Here is a 21,517-nt window from a genome sequence, read left to right on the forward strand (position 1 = left end):
GTTTTGATCTGATTTGGAGCACATAGCTTCCTTGTATTTATCATTATGGATGTGTTAGTCAGGGTTCAAAGTCAAAGTATCATAAACACTTGTTGTTTCCAAGCAGTCATTTCTTTTGACTGAACACTCAACCTGTGGGGATCTGTTCTGGCTTCAAAGAAGAGCGACAAAAAAATCCTTCTAGATCAGGAGACTTCACAGAATATCCACAGGTATAGGTAGCTCACATTGGGTTTGTTATGGTTGAGGTTTAAACAATTTCAGTGGTTTTGTTGGACTTCAGGTAATGTGTATGTTACACGCCATTTTGCCTTTGTTCATAAGCTCCACTAATGAATTTTCCTTTGCAATATTTGCTTGTAACATTTGTCTTCTTGTTGTAATGTCCAGGCTGGGGGACGGGAGGACTCAGTCATGGTGGTTTTAAGCAAGGTAAATTGTTTTGACATGGCGTTACCGTGATGCTTTGGTGCTTCTTGTCCTATATTAATTTGATGTTAATTCATAGCTAAATACAAATTAATAATCAATTTTATTATGTAAACGTACATATAGCTGTACAGCTTAAATACTGTAATCATGGTTCTACTTCAAAGGATAATATGGTAATACCATGGTTCATGTCCAGGAAGTCAGCATATTATAAACATTCTGTCTTAACATGTTACCTGTCACCCCGTCCAGTCTATGGGACACCTATGTTTACTTCACTTTGTTACAATTAAATACTAATGTAATCATGACAAACTATATATCATTGGAAAGGTCTAAGACTCTTAAATAGATATTTTATCAATCTTTTTTTTATATATATATAGGAAGAGTAATAGATTAATTTAAGGCAAGAGTGCACCTCAAAAGCCTACATCATAACTGACCTTTTGTCAAAAAAAGTCTTTATTTCCTTTTTCTCTATCACGCTTCAGAAATGATATATCACTTGAAAACTTAAAATCTCAAAATCCATTCTTTGAATCCCATTTTAAAATAAACCATTGCATTACCATGAAAACAGAACATCAAATTCATGTTACAAAATGTTTTCAGTCATGAATTATAAAAATGGTTGAAGATTTCAAGTATATTATCATGTCGTCTTCTAACATATACATTAAGTAGGGGTAATGGTTTAATGCATAGCCTAAAATATGAATTATCCCCTTTAGGGAGACTATGTGTGGGTGGACTGCAGTGATGGGGTCCAAATCGGAGCTGAAGTCCGACTTTCAGACACGGGCCAACTTCAGCTCATCGACGATGAGGGAAAGGTAATATGCAGCCAGTCTCGGTTCATTTCTGCTCTTGGCTTTAGAAGTGGAGCTGACATCTTCTATGGCATGATTTCCAGGAGCACAAGATTAAGAAGGACAACTCTCTCAAGCCCATGCATCCCACCTCAGTGAAGGGTGTGGATGATATGATACGTCTGGGTGACCTAAATGAGGCTGGACTGTTACGAAACCTTCTAGTGCGCTACAAAGAAGGAGCAATCTATGTGAGTTTTTAGCCACTGCATTCGATAAATCATGTATGAATTTAAACCTATACAGACATGAATAGTAGCTTTCAAGATTTGTGAAGTTAATAAGAATAGGGATTGATCTGTCCACTTAATTCCCCAAATTCAGTTCATTCACCAGCTGTTCTTTGCCCTTCCTGTTTAATAACAAGATTGTTTCTATAGAAACAGCCAGCTCTGAGTTCGACGAACGCTTCATGTTGTTATACAACATTGACATGCCTATTATATAGTAAATTCAACCTTCTAACTTGAAGTCCAGCTGTATTAAAGGACAGTTCACACACTGAACAATACTCATTATAAATGTATTACCCTTCCAACTGCAAAGGTTTTGTAGATTTTTTCCCAAAGGGACCTTGAAACAACTTTTTGGTTGGTTTGTTTTGACAGACATACACCGGGTCGATTCTGGTTGCGGTGAACCCTTACCAGCTGCTGCCAATCTACACTCCAGAGCAGGTGGAGCAGTACACAGACCGACGGTTGGGTGATCTCCCCCCGCACGTCTTCGCCATCGCAGACAGCTGTTTCTTCAACATGCGACGGAACCGCAAAGACCAGTGCTGCATCATTAGGTCTTTCAGTCCTTCATACTTGGGTTAAAAAACTGACATTTTGTAGTTAGGGTTTTTAAAGTATATTCAAGTATATGTGTGTGTGTACTGTGTATATTTATTATGTAAAGTCAAATACATACAAATGCATGTGTACATATATATATAAATTATGTGAATATATACACCTAAATACATGTGAATATTTCCAGTCCTCAGTTTCATTATATTGAAAAAAACTTTTAAAGGGTTTGTAACTAACATAATATTAATTGTAGAGTGAACGGTTTCCGTTTATAGCAATGTTGTACTGTAATTTGCAAATTTGTATCTGTTATAGGCAGCTATTCAAACACCCCAAACAAACATGGACTGTATTTTCGTGACTCCAACATCTGTCATACATTCTGTTAGCGTCATCTGTTTGTTGCGATCTGAGAGTGTCTGTATGTGTTGTGTTCGTCAGTGGGGAGTCTGGAGCAGGAAAAACAGAGAGTACCAAACTCATGCTTCAGTTTTTCGCTGCAGTGAGTAGGCAGCGTTCGTGGATTGAGCAGCAGATTCTAGAAGCCAACCCTATCTTAGAAGGTATGGGAAACATAAAGGATGCATCACTCATCTTTATAGTTCCTCAGATAAGCATTTCAGTATTTACATCAAGTCTTATCTTGCAGCTTTTGGTAATGCAAAGACCATCCGCAACGACAACTCCAGCCGCTTTGGAAAATACATTGACATCCACTTCAATAAAAATGGAGCAATCGAGGGGGCCCGCATTGAACAGTACCTGCTTGAGAAATCACGTGTTTGCCGACAGGTAAACCGTCCTGATATGAGATTAGAATCAGACAGAAATCTTTCAAGTCAAGATACAGCAAATTAAATGTGGAACCAAATAAATAATAGTTTATTTTTTGGCACAGGCCTCACAAGAGAGAAATTACCACATCTTTTACTGCATGCTTATGGGAATGGCTTCTGACCAAAAGAAGATCCTGTCTTTAGGAAATGCTGCAGAATACAACTATCTCACCATGGTAATGATCATCATATGCTATGTCTTTACTCTTTACTCCCACTTTTAATGTGTATTTACATTTGTTACAACACAGTCATTTTGGAACGAGAATGGACAGGTAGATTAAAGTGACATTAATGTGATTGATTTTTTTGTCATAAGAATTTCTTCTGATCAACACAATAGAACATAAAGCTCTTTTGTGTTCCTTACAAGAAAGTCATACTGTACATGTAGAGATTTGAAACAACATGAGGATGAATAAATGAAACATGACATTTTGGGGGGTAAACTATCCTACTAATAATCATTGCATTAAACATAAATATGTTGTATTTTAGGGTCAGTGCACTACATGCGAAGGACGGGATGACATGAAAGAGTACGCCAGCTTCCGTTCAGCAATGAAGATCCTGACATTCTCAGAAAATGACACATGGGAAATTAACAAACTTCTGGCTGCCATCCTTCACATGGGGAATGTAGACTTTGAAGGCGAGTAGTAGAAGAGACATCAACTTGATGTTTTATTTATTTATTTTTTTAGAGGAAATGCTTATATAAGCTTTTATTTCCATTTTTAATATTTAAGAAACCATCAAGAACAACCTTGAAGGCTCCACTGTTCTCTCCTCAATGCATTTCAAAATGGCCGCACAGTTATTAGAGGTAATTGGGAAAAAAAACAGCCCTTATTTTAGAAACCAATTTTGTCTGTGAGCATAGATCTGATTTGATTTCATGTATTTTTAGGTGGCCCCAAATGCCCTGGAAGTGAGCTTGACACAGCGCTCTTTGATGACCAACAGGGAGAGTGTGTCTAAACCTCTGACCTCAGCGCAAGCAGTGGATGGCAGAGACGCCTTTGTAAAGGTTGTGCATTTGAATCTAGTTTCAATCAGTGTTTTATTTCAGATCTAATATACTCCAATATAGAGTTCTCATCTTCTTTCTGTGTGCAGGCCATCTATGGAAGGCTGTTTGTGTGGATTGTGGAGAAAATCAACAGTGCCGTTTACAAACCTCCTCCTGATGACCCCAAACATGTCCGACTTTCGATTGGTTTGTTGGACATTTTCGGCTTTGAAAACTTCAACAGCAACAGGTTTGTAATATAAATATATGCATGTCGTCTTTCATGTCATTAGAAACCCGTATGGCTTTTTCTGTCTTCTCTGGAACACAAATTGGATTTGTGAAGAATATCTAACCTGCTCTTTTCCTTTTGAATGAATCAAAAAAGAAAAGTGGTTTACAGACCTTATGTGCAAAAGTCTCCGGTTGTCATATGATAGTGGTGTGAAGAAGTGGTCTTCTCTGAAAATCTTACTCCCCCACTTGCTGTAGATCTCATGATAAATATTACCCATTACATGTGTCACAGGAAGTTTGAAATGTTAGTCAGAGTTGGTCACAAAACGCATAAGAATCAATGACATTTGATGCTATTGATGACCAACCAATTGATTTTAGGGCTGTAAAATCAACAAATTTGAGTTTCAATGAATAAAATATATGAATGTAGCGCATGACTCCACTTGTATATTCACTTTCATTATATGGAAATAGCAACAAGGATATTCTTCGAAAGTTCACAGGGTTTGGAACTACATGTAAATGATCCCAGAATTATCTGATCTATCTTAATCTTATCTGTGATTCCTGTAGCTTTGAACAGCTCTGCATCAACTTTGCCAATGAGCAGCTTCAGCAGTTCTTTGTGAAGCACGTCTTCAAGCTTGAACAACAGGAATATGTCCGTGAAGACATCATCTGGAAGATCATTGAATTTAACGACAACCAGCATACGCTTGACGTGCTGGCTGTAAAGCCTCTCAACATTCTCTCTCTTATTGATGAAGAGAGTCTCTTCCCTAAGGTTATAAACTATATTTGCTTGTATTTACAATATTGGCTTTCTTTTGATAACTGATAATCATTCCGCGTGTCCGCATATCTATTATTACAATCTAGAAGTAAAGTAGTCATACTGAATTTCAATATTAATATACAGTTATGAACAACTGTAATTTTTTCCAGGGCACAGATGCTACCATGCTTAACAAAATGAATCAGCTTCATGGGAAGGGGGGCATCTACATGCCCCCCAAAAATAATCACGAGGCACAGTTTGGAATCAAACATTTTGCTGGAGTTGTCTACTATGACACCAAAGGTAATACAGGCTCACCACAGTGTACGTTCACATTCGTTTTTGGCTGAACATCCAGAATGTGTCATGAAATTTACTGTGCATAAAGGTTTCCTTGAGAAGAACAGAGATGCTCTGAGCAGTGATGTCATCCAGCTGATACAAACATCATCCAATAAGCTGCTGAAACAGATATTCCGCAATGAGCTCGGCACCGCAGAGACGAAAACTAGTTCCAACCACACTGTCTTCACCCCAAGGAACTCACTGCGGGTATGTTAACACCAGCTAAACACTGGCATTTAGGTTATAAATACTATAACAGCTTCCACTCTTCTGTTGATTTAACATAATAAAATCATTTTACATTTGCCTTACCTTTAATGTGCAACTCCTTTAGCAAACAACAGAGTCAAAGAAGCGTGTGCCTACATTATCTGGCCAGTTTCGGCAGTCCCTGGACTCTTTAATGAAGACTCTAACTGCCTGTCAGCCTTTCTTCATTCGCTGTATTAAACCCAATGACTTCAAGAAGCCTATGGTAGGTTCAGCTCATTTTCTCCGTCCACGACCTCACTTTTCTTTAAGTGACCCACTTTTCCATCGTTGTTTCAGCTCTTTGACAGGGAACTGTGTATCCGTCAACTTCGCTACTCTGGAATGATGGAGACTATCCGCATCAGGAAGGCCGGCTATCCCATACGTCACACGTTTGACGAGTTTCAAGAGCGCTACCGTGTGCTGCTCAAGTCCAGTGTTTGTGACCCCAAAACTGTGAGACATGCTTTCAGTGATGAAAATATGCAAATGTGGCGTTGTTGGGCATGAATTAAGTGTTGCTGTTGTTTCTGTAGTTTACATTGGAACAGGTTTTGAAAGTTCTTTAAACGATATTAGCCATTTCGCTTTAGGAGACAAAATACATTCCTATTAATGAATATTAAATGTACGTTCTTTAAAAATAATCTTACCGTATTTTCCGGACTATAAGTCGCACTTTTTCTCATAGTTTGGCTGGTCCTGCGATTTATAGTCACGTGTGACTTATTTATCAAAATCAATTTGACATGAACCAAGAGAAAACATTACCGTCTCCAGCCGCGAGAGGGTGCTCCATGCTGCTTAGTGCTCCTGTAGTCTACACTGAAATCATAGAGCGCCCTCTCGCGGCTGGAGGGTAATGTTTTCTCTTGGTTCTTGATTCTAAATAAATGCGACTTATAGTCCGGTGTGACTTATATATGTCTTTTTTCCTCGTCATGATGTATTTTTGGACTCATGCGACTTATACTCAGGTGCGACTTATAGTCCAAAAAATACGGTAAATATCTTGAAGCATTGCTTAAGTAAATTGATCTTGTTTCACAGATTTTGGAGGATGGATAATTAGTAAAAAAGGAGTAATTTGTTTGCATTATTGCACCCTTAATATTAATATTAAATATTATTTTAAAGGAGAGTGCCAAGAAATGCTGCGAAAGTATCTGTGAGAACGTTCTGATTGAAGAGGACTGGAAGATCGGCAAGACTAAAGTGTTCCTGAAGGTACTGGAGTGAATTTTACAGGTACCATTACAACTTTTTTCAAATAGATCTGTTCTAATGGGATCCTTATTTGGATCAGGATTTCCATGACACTTTTTTGGAACTGGCACGAGACAAGGCTCTCAACGAGAAGGCACTTCTTATTCAGAGAGTCCTGAGAGGTTATAAACACAGGTAAAAAAAAAACTGAGGATAATCTCCTAGGATTGTAGAGAAAATGTTCAAACACTGGTATGCAAGTAGCCATTTTGCTTACTTGCAGGAAAGCGTTCCTGAGAAAGAGAAGAGCAGCTGTGACCATACAGAAAACGTGGCGTGGACACAAAGACAGAAAACTTTACAGAGTGGTAAGTTGTCCTCTAACTCCAGACTGGCACATTCTAAAAGATGCAAGTCATTGCTTGTACATATGTCACTTTTCTTTCTGCAGGTCCAGTTGGGTTTTGCCCGTCTGCGTGCTCAAGTTCGCTCTCGTCAGATGGCCTGGCACTTTAAACAGAAGCGACAAGCGACCGTTCTGCTTCAGGCTCAGACTCGCGGCTGCCTGGCGAGGAAGGAGTGGAAACGAAAGAGAGCGGCAGTGGTCCTCCTGCAGGCTTACACCAGAGGAACTCTAGCCAGAAAAGCTGTCAAAAAGATGAAGAGAGATGTAGGACCTTTTCACCATGTTTAGATGACCGTTTGCTAGATGTCGTCTTCATCTGTTGCTGTCTCCATGGTTTGCAGGCTTTCCTCTCACTTAAGGATCGTAGAGCAGAAGAACTTGCTGCTCTAGAGAGACAGAGGAGGCTTGACGAAATTCTGCGGCAGAAAAAACAAAGAGAGGCGGCTGATCAGTTGGAATCCATCACAGACCAGGAAATGGTGGATGATATTTTTGGCTTTTTGCCTAGCATGGTTGGCGGACAGGAGGGCCAGGCACCTGTGGGCTTTGAGGTGAGACATCAAACTTCTCAAAAAAAATAATGTTAACGTTTAGAAAACCAGAACAATAAAAACAACACATTTTGTGTGTTTAGGACTTGGAGGGAAAGCGAGCAGTGCTTGAAGAGGTGGATCTGGATGATGCTCCAATGATGGCGATTCCGGAGGAAGACTATGATGATTTGGATGAGTACTCGTTCTCCAAGTTTGCTTCCATGTACTTCCAGGGTGCTGCCACACCCACACACATACGCCAGAGACTACATCAGCCTCTGCTCTACCATGAGGACGAGAATGACGTCCAGGTAAATCCGCCATTGACTTTGACCTGCTTTTGGTTGATCTATGATCTTCTTTTCTCCACAGCACAATTTCTGTTATGCTGATGTGTCACATTGAGTATAAGAGCTTACTACCGCTCCTCTCTTCTTCTCCATAGGCTTCACTAACAGTTTGGTGGATGATTTTAAGATTTATGGGTGATCTTCCTGAACCAAAGGCTCAGGGGGTCTTGAGAAGTGGACCTGCCTTTGCTGAACGCTCTCTTCAGAAGGATGTGGCCTCCAGACAGGATAGACGCCTCAGCCATATGGTGGGCCTGGACCAGGTGAGGAAACTCCTTTTTTAATATATGTTTTAATGCTGAACAAAAAACAGCGGGTCAGATAGCTGGCTGGCAAGCTAAAAACTAGCTTGGACACACTGTGAGACCAGTTAAGACCAGCAATAAAGGTTTTTTAATAAGGTCATTAATCAAAAAAAAAGAAAAAATCATTTTAGAATACACTTCTGAAAGTTTTAATGTCTCATTATTTCCAGAGGATGAGAAATGTTAGAAACTCTCCAAACAGAAAACTCAGTTCAGTTCCGGAAGAGGCTTCCCGCAACAGAAAATCTTCAACCTTTACAGACATACTGGCCCGGAACAGAAGATCGGTCCAAGATGATGGTGTTCCAGGCCGCAAACTATCTGCCATACCAGAGCAGGGTCCCAGAAACAGAAAGACTTCAACTTTCACTGATATAATGTCCCGAAACAGAAGGACATCCACAGCTCCTGAGGGGCCTCCATCAAACAGAAGAACCAGTAGAAAACCATCTGCCATAGCAGAAGAGGTGAGACACACAAATGTTGCAAATTGGTCACTTATGTGACACACTATAGATTTTTTGTAAATTCTGATTTATAAAATGAGTAGATATGACAAGTAATATATATAAAAGTAATATGTGTATATATATATAGACAAGTAGTGTGTATATATATATATATATATATATATATATATATATATATATATATATATATATATATATATATATATATACTCACACACATACACATACACACACACACACACACACACACATAGTCAATTTAATTTAATGTATACTCTAAAATAAATGAATAATTTAGACTTTTTGATAAGGTTAAGTCTTATAAAATATCACATAATTTTACCTTTTTAAGACTAAACTAGTTTAGGTTGTAAAATGTCATCAAGTCAGGAATTTATATAAGTTTTTAATATAATAAAATATACTTATATATATTGAAATAGTCATTAAAATATTAAAGTTTTAGCAAAATTATGATTAAGATGTGTACCCTCACATGTATTTAGGTGTAATAAAAAAAACTATTTTTACTTTTATTTTGTCACCACATTTGAGAGAATATTGAAGCTATTCTTGAAAATGGTATAACGTTTTTTTTTTTAGAACCATTTGAAACCAACATGAATACAAATCATTCATTTCTTAAGAAACTTTCACATGTATTAAGATTTTCAAGAGTCTTTATTCCTTATTTACACTCTTATGTTCAAGCAAAAGCAACTTTAAAACAACTATTTAAAGGTAGTGCATTATTACAGCACACAGTAATTCTTAAATGCAACAAACAGATGAATGAGTTTTTAATCTTCACCCATTAACTCTTCATGTAAAGGCAGAGGATGGGTCTGACGTTCTCAAACAACCCACTGTGCAAACCATTAGTGAAGAAGATGAAATGAACACAGACGGACTCACCCTAGACCGGCCAATGACATCTCTTGAAAAGTTGCATATCATTGTTGGCTATGCCATTGTCAGACGTGACCTCAGGTTGTTATTTAAAACCTTAAGTAATCCATTGCTTACTGGTCAGATGTTTCTGCTGTGAAGTCCTTAATATCTTTCATTGTTAGGGATGAAATCTACTGCCAGATCTGTAAGCAGCTCCAGGAGAACTCAAACCGCGGTAGCTTCTACCGTGGCTGGATCCTCCTGTCCATCTGTTTGGGCATCTTTCCTCCAACTGAGCGCTTCATCAAGGTGAATAACGGACAGTCTCTCTTATTAAACTCTTTGATGCATGATTTCACTTTTTTTATGGAGTAATGCATTTGAAGTGGTCTCTGTATTGTGTAGTCCTGAGCGTGTTGTCTCATCCGTTCTTCTCCTCACAGTACCTGCAAAGTTTTCTTCGTTTTGGACCTGTGGGATACGCGCCTTACTGCGCCGACCGACTGAGACGCACTGTTGCCAATGGAGTGCGTGGAGAGCCTCCCAGCTGGCTGGAGCTCCAGGTGAAGACAATTATCCCACATTCACAAATATAGTGTTTTTGACTGAACAGACTGCCATAGCTTTCAAAATTTGCTCGCAGATGAAACGCATTGCTGGTAAAAATTAGATATCAGTTTGAACAAGGAATGTTTAAAATGAAAGGGGAAATCATTAGTAAATAAATTGCAGCAGTATATGGTCATATAATTTCCGGTATGTTAAAAACAAGATGAATGATTACAATCAGAGACAGAATTGCTGCTGCTAATTTAGATCAAATTAAACACGAATATTGTCATGATGGATGGCTCATTGAAAGTAATTTCAATTAATTAATGTAATTTCAAGTTGCATTGTTGCTGTAAATCACTGTATGTATGAAACCCCATAGGTCTTTGTTCTCCTATGGTCCAGTACAGATATGCAAAATGTAACAAAAGCCTACCACAGATTTGCAACTATAATCCATGCTCTCATTGTTTAATTACAGGCCACCAAGTCCAAAAAACCCATGGTCATCTCAGTGACTATGATGGATGGCAGGAATATAAGTGTGCCTGTAGATTCTGCCTCCACATCTAAAGAGGTCTGCCAAATGCTCTCACAGAAAGTCAAACTTCAGGACACATTCGGCTTCTCACTTTACATAGCTTTATATGAAAAGGTATGAAGCCCTCGCACTGGATAAAGAATCCAAGTCAGATTTCTAGGATTATTACTAATTTAAGCCATGGTGTTGTTCTCCCTCTTTTTAGGTGTGGTCCCTGGGTAGTGGCCGTGAACATGTGATGGATTCCATCTCTCAGTGCGAGCAGGAAGTGAAGAAGAAGGGTGGGCAGGAGCAACATGCCCCTTGGCGTCTCTACTTCCGTAAAGAGATCTTCGCACCTTGGCATGACTGCGGCCAGGATAATGTCAGCACAGACCTCATCTACAGACAGGTCATCAGAGGCCTGAAATCTGGGGAGTACCAGTGTGAGAAGGTGCGCTTGAGACCATCTTACTCTCAGCTTTATCTCTGTCAGTTATTTAGTTTCATAAATGAGCATTTTAATTCGTTAAATAACAAATCGGTGTTGCAGTGACTTATTTTCACCTAAAAGTTGACCCAAAATGGAAATTCTGCCATCATTTACACTCCCCCTTATGTCAACTTACTTTCTTCCGCGGAACACAAAAGAAGATATTTTGAAGCATGTTGGTTACCAAACTTGGTTTCAGGTCCCATTGACTTCTAAAGATTGATTGACACAAGAGAAAAATACTATGGAAGTCAAGAAGACCTGAAACCATTTGGTTACCAACATTCTTCAAAATATCATCTTTGTTGTTCGGAATGACATGAGGGATAGTAAATGATGACATCATTTTTAATGATTTTCATTTTGCTTCTATTTGTTTATTTTTACTTTTTTGGCAGTATCTTTTCTTTTTTTTCCTGTTTCTTTTTTTAATTTTTTTTTAATTTTATGTTGTGCTGAATAAAATGGTAGTTATCATAGACTTGGACTTTCTAGAAGTGTGGATTGAGAATCAAGCTAATTCAATAGTTTCCTGGTACCAATGCCATTGTAGAATTGTTTTATTCATAATCATAATGGCTTTATCCAGTGGACGAGAGTTTCCGATAAAATGGGTTAAAATAAAATGAGTAATTTTTTCATCTCATCCCAGTATGGGACCACATCATGTCATTCAATCAATGGCATATCACCTTTGTGTTTGTATCAGGAGGAAGACTATGTTGCACTTGTAGCAAAGCACTTCTATGTGCAGTTTGGGTCAGACATGAGTATGGAGAATACTATGACTGTAGTTAAGGAGTGCATTTACTCCAAACTACTAGAGGCGAAGTCAGAAGAAAAGTGGATCCAGATGGTCAACACAGCACATGCACAGGTACAGATGTTTCTGTTATTGCTTATGTTAAAATAAGCGTAATAAAGCTTTCCACCTGGTTGAAAGTCACAAAATTTAACAAGCATTTGTCTCTTTTTTTTTTTTTTTTTTTTTTTTAGGGCCCACTAATAAATTCTCGGACCAAGTCTGATAAAGTGAAAGCTGAGGTGGTTGACTATGCTCGTCAAAAGTGGTCCATGTTATTCTCTAAGTTTTTTGAAGTTGCCAAGATATCTGGTATGCATTGTGTACTAAGAGAAGTATTACGTTCACTACCGTTCAAAAGACTGGGGGAAGTAGTTATTTTTTTATACTTTTAACTATCAAAAGTGACAGAAAATATATTTATAATATTACAAACTTTTCCTATCTCAAATAAATGCTTCCGTTGGTGTTTTATTTACTTTCTATTTATCAAAGAATCCTGAAAAAAAGTACTTTTTAAGCATTTTAATAATAAAGTTTTTTTTGAGCAGCAAATCAGCATATTCGATTTCTGAAGTATTCTGTGACGCTGAAGACTGGAGAAATATAGAACAGATATTGTAAATTATAATAATATTTCACACTACTTCTGTTTTTACTGTATTTTTGATCAAATATCAAATGCAGCCTTGAATAAGGAACTTCTTACCAACCCCATTTTTTGAATGGTACTGGACATCGCAAATTCTATAATTTCCACAACTTTTGCACAAGAATATGAGCAAAAACGTTTGTATAATTTGATAAATTAGATTAAATGTGTCATTTCAATATTCAGGTCCTCCTCTACCAAAGAGCAAGTTTATCTGTGCCATAAATTCGACAGGAATAACATTCCTAGATGAACGAGAAAAGAATCTCCTGGTGCTGTCTTACCCAGAGCTCACCGGGGTCAACACTATCAGGTGGGTGTTTTACAGCCTTGTATCATGTTGTCTTCTCATTCACAATTTTAAAATATTATATTTTTTAATTAAATATGAGTGATACCTTCCCAAAATTAAGTAAATTCCCTGAACTCTCCCCGTGTCGTCGTCTCCAGAGATAGGAAGTGTGTGTGTTTGCTGTCTCTGAAAGGAGACTTCACACTGAACGCAGTCATGGCCGCTGAAATCTCAGATCTGGTAGCCATGTTCCTGGCAGGCCTGATACAACGTTCACAGTTTGCCGTGGCCCTGCAGGAGGTTAACAGACAAGGTCAGACGAGGAAATAAGCTGCATTCATCATTTTTTTTGTTGATCTATGATTTGACTCGTTTTTGTCTAATGAAAAATGGTGTGGATGTTTTTCAAGATGACCGGACGTTTCTCAGCTTTAAGAGGGCAGAGCTCATCTTCCTCATTAAAGATGACGAGTTTTTGGTTTCCCACGGCTGGTTGAAGGGTAAGAATGAGCGGACAGGAGAAATCGGCGCAGTCCCTGCAGATGCTGTCTTGATTCTTCCGACTCTTACGAAGCCAACAAATGAAGTCCTGGTGAGAACTTGAATATGTTTTTTTTTTCCTGTGGAGTTTCAACGTTCTTTAGGTTCTGTGAAGGTCTGGATACTTGTTATGGAATATTTGTCATAAGTGTGTTGGCTTTGAAAAGGATGATAAGCTAATGCATTCTGGCTCGGTTTGCTCTGTTTTTATTAGAGCCTGATCAGCTTGTCCCCAGATCAAAGAAAGACCATCATAGACAACACTGTAAAAGGAACCATCACTGAAAGAATAGCTCCTTCAACTCTAAAAGATTTCTCCGTTGAATATTTCAGGTACTCGCAGCAACCACATTATCATGCCTTTTATTTAAAGCATACTATATTCTGAAGTGTTTCAGAAGCAAGCATAAACAACCTGTTGTTTTTGTCATCGTCACAGGCAGCCCATCAAAGATGTGAACAGACAGGTGATCTCTAAAAACGCAGCGCCTGAGAAGCTGTGGGCCAACTCCAGAGAACCAATCAGACAGCCCCTGCTGAAGAGACTGGTGGGCAATCCAGATTTAAGCCCACTAGCCTGCAACGCCTTCACTGATATCCTTTACCACACACATTTAAGAAGTCATTATCATTTATTGCAGTCATATCTTTGAGTATTCATTCTCTGAACTCTTATATTTACCTAATACATATCTGAAAGTAGTAATGCATAAAGCTGTAGAACATGGCAGATTATGTTGTTTGATTTAGGGTTGTATAAGCACTGATCCACAAGTGAAACGTAGCAGCTAACCTGGTTATCCAGGTAGTATACGACCAAAAAAAAAGCACTGATTCCTTGACTAAATGTTGTGCACCTATTCTGAAGTATATGGGTGACTACCCCACTAGACAGGTCCAGAGCCCCCTGGAACTCACAGACCAGATCTTTGGCCCACCTGCTGAAAATGAAGAGCTCAGAGATGAGATCTACTGCCAGATCATGAAACAAATGACCAGCAATAACAACCGGTAAACAGAACTACATGCTCAAATTCAAAGCTTTCGAATGCCTGCACACTACCACAAAAGTTCAAATGTTTTTGAAAAACTTATGCTCACCAAGACTGCATTTATTTAATAAATAAAAAAAATCCAGTAAAAACAGCAATATTGTACAATATTACTATTTAAAATAATAGTTTTGTAATTTAATAATAATAATTGTAAAAATCTAATCTATTCCTGTGAAGGCAAACTGAATTTTCTGCACTCATAACTGTCACATGATTCATCAGAAATCGCAAGAAACAAGATTTGAATTAATATAAATGTCTTTACTGTCACGTTTTGTAAATTTATTGCATTCTTGTTGAATAGAAGTATTAATAAAAAAATCTTACTGACCCCAAACTTTCGAATAGTAAAATACATGCAATCAATAAATGAAAAAGAGGTATGTCTGTTGAAATCGTAATCACTTGTGAACTTTGTACAAAGATGTGACACAGTTTCACAAGAGTTCTGTACAGTTTTCCTTTTGGGATTGTAGTTGCACCAAAGTCCAACTGCCCTTTATAACGGTGAGGGGAAACTATGCAACCTTTAACTTCTTTACCCATAAGTGTTCTTTTTCTTTCATAGGCTTCTTTTTAAGCTCAATCATTTAGTGTTTAGGTATTCAATTTGAAGTATATATTAGAGTGGTGTTTGATCACCTAATATGTGTTTTACTTTTGTTTTTCATACCTCACCACTACTTTCCTAGTAATGCTGTACTGTTGCCAGTATTTTCAGTTTCGATAGCTACAGATCTAGAAGCTTTAGAACACTGGTATATAAAGTTTCAAGAGATCTAGTCTCTAAAGTCTATACATTTTCTGGTAGCACTTTATTTTACAGTCCTGTTCCTCATGTACATACTATGTACTTATTATAGTAATTACAATAACTATGTAATAACTATGTACTAACCCTGAACCTACCCCTAAACCTAACCCTACCCCATGTAGTTACCTTGTGTTACCAGAACTTTCTTGGATAAATACACTGAAAGTACACTATAAGTACACATAAGTACACATACTGTAAAATAAAGTGCAACCCATTTTCTTTCCAGCACAAGACCAAACATTCATAGTATACATTTTCAGGTGCCAATATGTTTTATCACTATGAAATGAAATAAGCAATGGGCATTTTAGAAAAAAAAAATACATTGTGAACTCTTATGTTAGACACCATAATACCTTGTAAAAACTAGGAGACTGCTGATTGGTCCTGCATATAAATAATAAGGCAAATAATTGATTCAATTCAGCTATTCCTGCTGTGCATGAGAATCAACTAGTAGCAGGTTCATTGAACTGATTCAATGTTTTCCTCATTCTTGTTTAAATACTATTAAACCACTTTTAGACATTAGATAATGGTGTATATGCCATTTTAGATGCTATGTTTATAATTGCATTAATGTATAATAAATAAATAACTGGTAAGTTAACATTTATAAATGTCCTTTCTCAATCAGGTACAGTGTGGAACAGGGCTGGCAGCTGTTGTGGCTGTGTTGTGGACTCTTCCCTCCTAGTAACTCTTTGGTGAAACATGCTCAGCGTTTCATTGAGACGCGCAAACGAGAGCCATTGGCCACAGACTGCCTCCAGAGACTGCAAGCGGCTCGGAGGTATGACCAGCATTCCTAGACATATGTTTAGTATAAATGTACATTTTATTTCAACCAAAATTTTGTATCATTACAAGTGAGATCCCATTGCTTTATGGATGTAAGAACAGGAAGAAATGCAATGAATGAACGAACAGACTTTAAAGTTTAAATGAATCGATCATACATTCCTAAGCTTTCCTATCATGTGAGTTAAGTTATAGAAGCACTAAAAGCTAATGTTTAAGTCACTGTTAAACTCTGATTAAAAAGCTTGTATTGTTTCTTACTCTTTGAACTTTGGCAGGCTAACCTGAGAGCCATAACCTATTGGAGCTTATCTCAAACAGCATGTCACATTACTGGACTGATATGCTGTAAAGCATGACCAGATAAGCACCCTATTAGCAAATGCTAACAGTTTAGCATGTTGAAATCAAGTTTGGCTTATTAACACATTTTAAAACAACTTGGCACAACTTAACACAGGTGCTTTCTTATTTAATATCAGTTACTCAAAAACAATTTAGTACTGTAATTCAGGTTTTTGAAATTACACACTGATGCATACTATAAGCAACACCTCTCCTTTTAGCACACTAACCTTTGCCAGACTGGAGCAAATGCCAGGAAAGTGTCAGCACTGAGTGATAGGATTGTACAGAATTTATTTAGGCTTCATCTGCTACTGAAACTGTTCAAAGGCTTCCATGTTTGGGAAACACTTCTGTAGCCCAATAGTTGAGCTGAGTCCACATGCTGGGTAACAGATCATGAGAACTACACCGGTGATTTAGTGTGATAGTATAACAGCCATATGGTTACTGTGTATAATAAGATGACATTTATCATTGTTTCTGTGTTAGAATGGAGCCCAGAAAGCTTCCACCTCACCAAGTAGAGGTTGATGCAATTCAGCAGAACAGCACCCAGATCTTCCACAAAATTTTCTTCCCCAATGACACTCATGAGGTAATGCAACACACCTGCTACCCAGTCAATCGCTATTTTTTTTTTAACCAGAAATTTGGCCCCAACGGCAATGCATTTTTATATTATTATATTACTAGCCTGAAATTATGACATTTTTAAAACGGTGGCATAGGTAGGTCCTTGAGCATTTCAGTCCTTGGTAGTGCAACTGAAGCAAACAATCAACTACTGTATGGTTGGCAAGGCACTGTCAAAGGTGCATGGATAAAATAAAAAAAAATACATAAATTCAAAGGTGTTATCGTAGCCTAGAACAAGGGTGCTTGTTCAGATGTGTTTAATTAGGGTTGGAGCTGAACTCTGCAGGACTGCAGCTCTCCAGGACCAAACTTGCCTACCCCTGGCCTAGAAGCACAGTGAAGTCTATTATTAAGAAGTGGAAGGTATTTGGATTGCGCAAAATACCTTCAAATTCTTGAGGAAAATCTGCTGCCCTATGACAGAATGTTTTTAATGGGAAGAAGGTTTACCTTCCAACATTATAATGATCCAAAGCACACAGCAAAACTGAAGTGTCCTTGCATGGCATAGTCAGAGCCCAGACTTTAACCCACTGAAAAACACTAGTTCTGCAAAGAAGAGTGGGCAAATATTGCAAAGTCTAGATGTGCAAATTTAGTAGAGATACATCCCAACAGATTAAAGGTTGTAATTAAAGAAGAAGGTGGTTCAACAAAATACTGACCACAAGGAGGTGATCTTCCTTCCAACTCAGTGATTCGGTTTTATTTTTTTATTTTTTTTCTTCTGACATGGTGCTATAACTTTCACTTTGTATTTTCAATTTTTTTGAGTAAATACAGCTGGATAAAACAAAAACTGTGTGTCTTCATTTCAGGCTGCAAAGCAACAAAATGTGATTTATACAGGTGCATCTAAATAAATTAGAATGTTGTGGAGAAGTTCATTTCAGGAATTTAACTCAAATTGTGAAACTCCTTTACTATATGAATTCAGTGCACACAGACTGAAGTAGTTTAATTATTTTGGTCAAAATGCAACTAAATGAACATTAAATCAACAGTCAGTTTGCTGCCAATGGAAATCATGCATTTTAGTCGTGGAATATCAATCCAGTGTTCTTTTTTTCACACAGATTTTTGAGGTTGCAACCAACACCAAGATAAAAGATCTGGTGCAGACCATTGCTAATAAACTCATGTTGTCCTCAGCTGATGGTTTCAGCATCTTCGTGAAAACTCCTGATAAGGTTTGTACCCAGGCTACCATGCTCTGTTCAGGATCTTAAACCAAAAGTTTAAGAAGTGACTGTTTAAAAATCATATATCGCTATATTTCTTTATTGCCTCCATGGTGTCTACAGTTGTTACAGCTCCGCCAATGATCCCTTGTCATGTCCTTTCATTAATTTACAGCTGCATTTTTTACAAAGCCTTTGTTTGTATGTTAATCTAAGATTTTCTTTCTGTCAGGTTCTGAGTCTGAATGAAACTGACTACATCTTTGACAGCCTGAGACAGATTACTGACTGGTCCAGGAGAGCAAAGAGAGTGAATCAGGGTAAGTCTGTTTCAAGTTTGGTGAAAACTTTATTAGGTTTGAGGGGGTGTTTACATGACAAAAAATGGCTTTTTGAGGGCCTGAAACTCAAACTTGTGAAAACTTTTGTTTTCGAAAACTACACCGTTTTGACAACATTGTCGCCTGTACTGGACATTTTTCAATAATGCAAAGGAAAAGTTCGAGTCAGTCACCATCTTAAAGTCAAATTCAAAACAACTGCTAATGCTTATACTGTTTTAAACAGCAGGCAATCCAGTGAATGTATCGTACACCGTTTACTTTATGAGAAAACTATGGTTCAGCATTGTCCCTGGTAGAGATGTGGAGGCGGATCTCATCTTCCATTACCCACAGGTACTGGCAATCTGTGACACGTTCTTAAAAAATAGCTTCCCTGTCACCATTGAAGAACTTCATATTATAAGGTATTTTCCCATATTTTTTCACTTTATCTAGGAGTTGCCCAAGTACTTGAGAGGTTATCATCGGTGTACCAAAGAAGAAATGGTGATGCTCGGCGCTCTATTATTCAGAGTGAAAGTGGACAATGATAAAAGTCAGTTTCCCATGATTCCTAGGATGCTGAAAGACCTGGTGCCTAATGACCAGCTTAAAGCCATGTCGGCCGATGAATGGAAAAAGGTCAGTTTCAGTACACTGCAATTCTGTGCATTGTGCAGTGTATAAGAAACATTGTGCTTCTAAAGTGTGTCTTGTACATAACCATTTTTCAACAGCACATTATTGCGGAGTACAACAAGCAAACCGGCATGACAGTGGAGCAGGCAGTGATTGGCTTTTTAAAGATCATCTATAAATGGCCCACATTTGGCTGTGCCTTTTTTGATGTGAAAGTAAGCGATTTGAGTCTGTAACACAATAAGAATGTTGCAAACATCACTTAAAAAAATGGTGAATAAGACTAATCTTGATTTTACAGCAAACATCAGAGCCCAATTTCCCTGACATTGTAAGGATTGCCATCAGTAGACAGGGCATCACTATCATTCACCCCAAAACTAAGGTATCATCAATCAATAAAATTTTTTGCCTCATTTTAACTGCTTTGCATGTTATTTCCCTAAACAGCATTTGTTTAACACCTCAGATGAGTATAAGCTTGAATCTACTTAAAATAGGAATCCTTTATCATAACTCTGTTTCTACTTTTAATCTTGTTGAACTAAATGAATTCACCTTCTGTTTAAGGATATACTGGCAGTGCATCCATATAATAAGATTGCAAACTGGTGCAGTGGAAGCACATACTTCCACATGACTGTAGGAAACCTTGTCAGAGGAAACAAAATCCTGTGTGAAACTTCCCTGGTAAGTGACACAGAATTTGCTATTTAGCAGCCATTATTCTAATATATGAAAATGTGGTGCTCAAGAAACATTTTATATTATTATCAATAGAGAAAGAGAGAGAGAGAGAAAAAAAAGATATAACTTTTATTTAATTAGGATGCATTAAACTGATGACTTAAAATAATAGAATTTTATCCTGTGTTCATAAGGGCTATAAAATGGATGACCTGCTGACTTCCTATGTCAACATGTATCTCAATGAAAAGAGAGGACAAAGACGAAATCAACACTTTGATGAATAATAACAGACGAGCAATCAGTTTACTGTTCTTTTCTTTTAAAGGCATACATTCACATATACGATGAAAACAACCAATGAGATGTTTTTAAAAAACATGATTTGTCAAACGAATTAATTGTCTGGTTTTATTTCGTCAGTTGTGATATGCTATATATTGCAAAATGTGTAATGCCAACTGTTGTGTTCGTGATCAGTTGTTTTTCCTAATATGCAGCCAGAATGTGAAGACTGTAATTTCAATCAGATTACTGGTTGACTAATATTCAATGATATAAATGAATCATTGCAGTCATTGGATCATGTTATGTTATTGATGCATTTATTTTATTAATTAAATTGTCAAATAAACGACTATGATGTGTAACTCGGAGCAATTGTACATTTTGATTATTTGCCATAGTTCCAAATGTTTTCTGCATGTTTTTATAAGCCTTATGTTGTTTTGTCATGTTTTAAAGCAAACCGTTTCAGCTCATGAATCTGACAGAAGATGAGTTCTTCTCTGTTTCACTGTGTTTTGCCCCAGGGCAACAAAGTCTCGAGGGGGCAGCATATAATGAGGCTTGGAGATGTCCCAATTAAGACTTGGCACTGTATTATTTCGCCTATTCTGGTAGAAAAGAGGCAACTATATAGTGTGCTCATTCAGTACAGCGAACGATATTTGCATATTGTTGAGAACGGGCCCAGACAGAAGAAAAAGAGATGATGTGTGTCCTACACAGCTGTGATCTTCCAGAATGAAAGACAGATTATTGCTCTTGCTGTTCGCTTGGGGCTCCACATCTGTCTGAGGATCACGTGGCTTTATTTTTACTCTGCTGCTAGAATGTATGATGCCCCAACAGTCCACAGCAGGGAGCCGAGAAACAAGGACCCCAGTCTGTTATTCTCCTACTTGCCCTTGTGATTCCAACTCTTGATTTCTTCTCACTCATTCCCTGCGTTCCAAGGGGCCTCGTCTGTCTGGCTCTCAACAGTCTACAATGGATAATCTTTGGTCTTTATTCATAAACTTCCCCATTAAATGCTCTGTTCATCTTCTGTTTATTGATATGGTTGAAGGGGGGGGGGGGGGTTCAGAGTGGGGGGTGGTTGTAACCTAAAGGCACGCTAGTCCCTGTTGCCATGGTACCCCACTGGCTCCACATTGCTAGCAAGGCATGCC

At 37.8% G+C, this 21,517-nt stretch overlaps 1 protein-coding gene across 2 annotated transcripts; it reads left to right on the forward strand.

The window, feature by feature from the left end:
- The first annotated feature begins 89 nt into the window (after nt 1–89).
- LOC128015561 (unconventional myosin-VIIa) lies at nt 90–20,713 on the forward strand. 2 transcript variants are annotated; one of them, XM_052599473.1, is made up of 48 exons: nt 90–212; nt 391–432; nt 1,167–1,268; nt 1,349–1,495; nt 1,913–2,097; nt 2,543–2,664; nt 2,751–2,893; nt 3,000–3,113; nt 3,436–3,589; nt 3,687–3,763; nt 3,848–3,967; nt 4,057–4,199; nt 4,763–4,973; nt 5,135–5,270; nt 5,356–5,519; nt 5,647–5,787; nt 5,862–6,020; nt 6,702–6,791; nt 6,871–6,965; nt 7,054–7,138; nt 7,222–7,440; nt 7,518–7,727; nt 7,811–8,020; nt 8,155–8,322; nt 8,535–8,831; nt 9,667–9,824; nt 9,908–10,034; nt 10,169–10,288; nt 10,759–10,932; nt 11,024–11,251; nt 12,000–12,167; nt 12,287–12,404; nt 12,931–13,057; nt 13,195–13,349; nt 13,447–13,628; nt 13,791–13,909; nt 14,016–14,170; nt 14,434–14,587; nt 16,086–16,241; nt 17,087–17,192; nt 18,310–18,423; nt 18,647–18,734; nt 18,982–19,091; nt 19,194–19,379; nt 19,475–19,591; nt 19,678–19,761; nt 19,947–20,066; nt 20,258–20,713. In XM_052599473.1, the coding sequence occupies exons 2-48, from the start codon at nt 415–417 to the stop codon at nt 20,348–20,350; spliced, it is 6,669 nt and encodes a 2,222-aa protein (XP_052455433.1). In that variant the 5' UTR covers nt 90–212; nt 391–414; the 3' UTR covers nt 20,351–20,713. The 2 variants fall into 2 exon arrangements, with proteins under 2 accessions (XP_052455433.1, XP_052455434.1); XM_052599474.1 differs by having other exon boundaries at nt 18,985–19,091.
- The last annotated feature ends 804 nt before the right edge of the window (nt 20,714–21,517 follow it).

This window comes from Carassius gibelio, chromosome A6, assembly GCF_023724105.1.
Source record: "Carassius gibelio isolate Cgi1373 ecotype wild population from Czech Republic chromosome A6, carGib1.2-hapl.c, whole genome shotgun sequence".
Taxonomy (NCBI): domain Eukaryota; kingdom Metazoa; phylum Chordata; class Actinopteri; order Cypriniformes; family Cyprinidae; genus Carassius; species Carassius gibelio.

What these genes read in the sequence shown, in the direction of transcription:
- LOC128015561 (XM_052599473.1), top strand. An exon ending in TGTCTACTATGACACCAAAG is followed by an intron (nt 5,271 to 5,355) that starts GTAATACAGGCT and finishes CTGTGCATAAAG; the next exon opens with GTTTCCTTGAGAAGAACAGA. An exon ending in CATCTGCCATAGCAGAAGAG is followed by an intron (nt 8,832 to 9,666) that starts GTGAGACACACA and finishes CTTCATGTAAAG; the next exon opens with GCAGAGGATGGGTCTGACGT.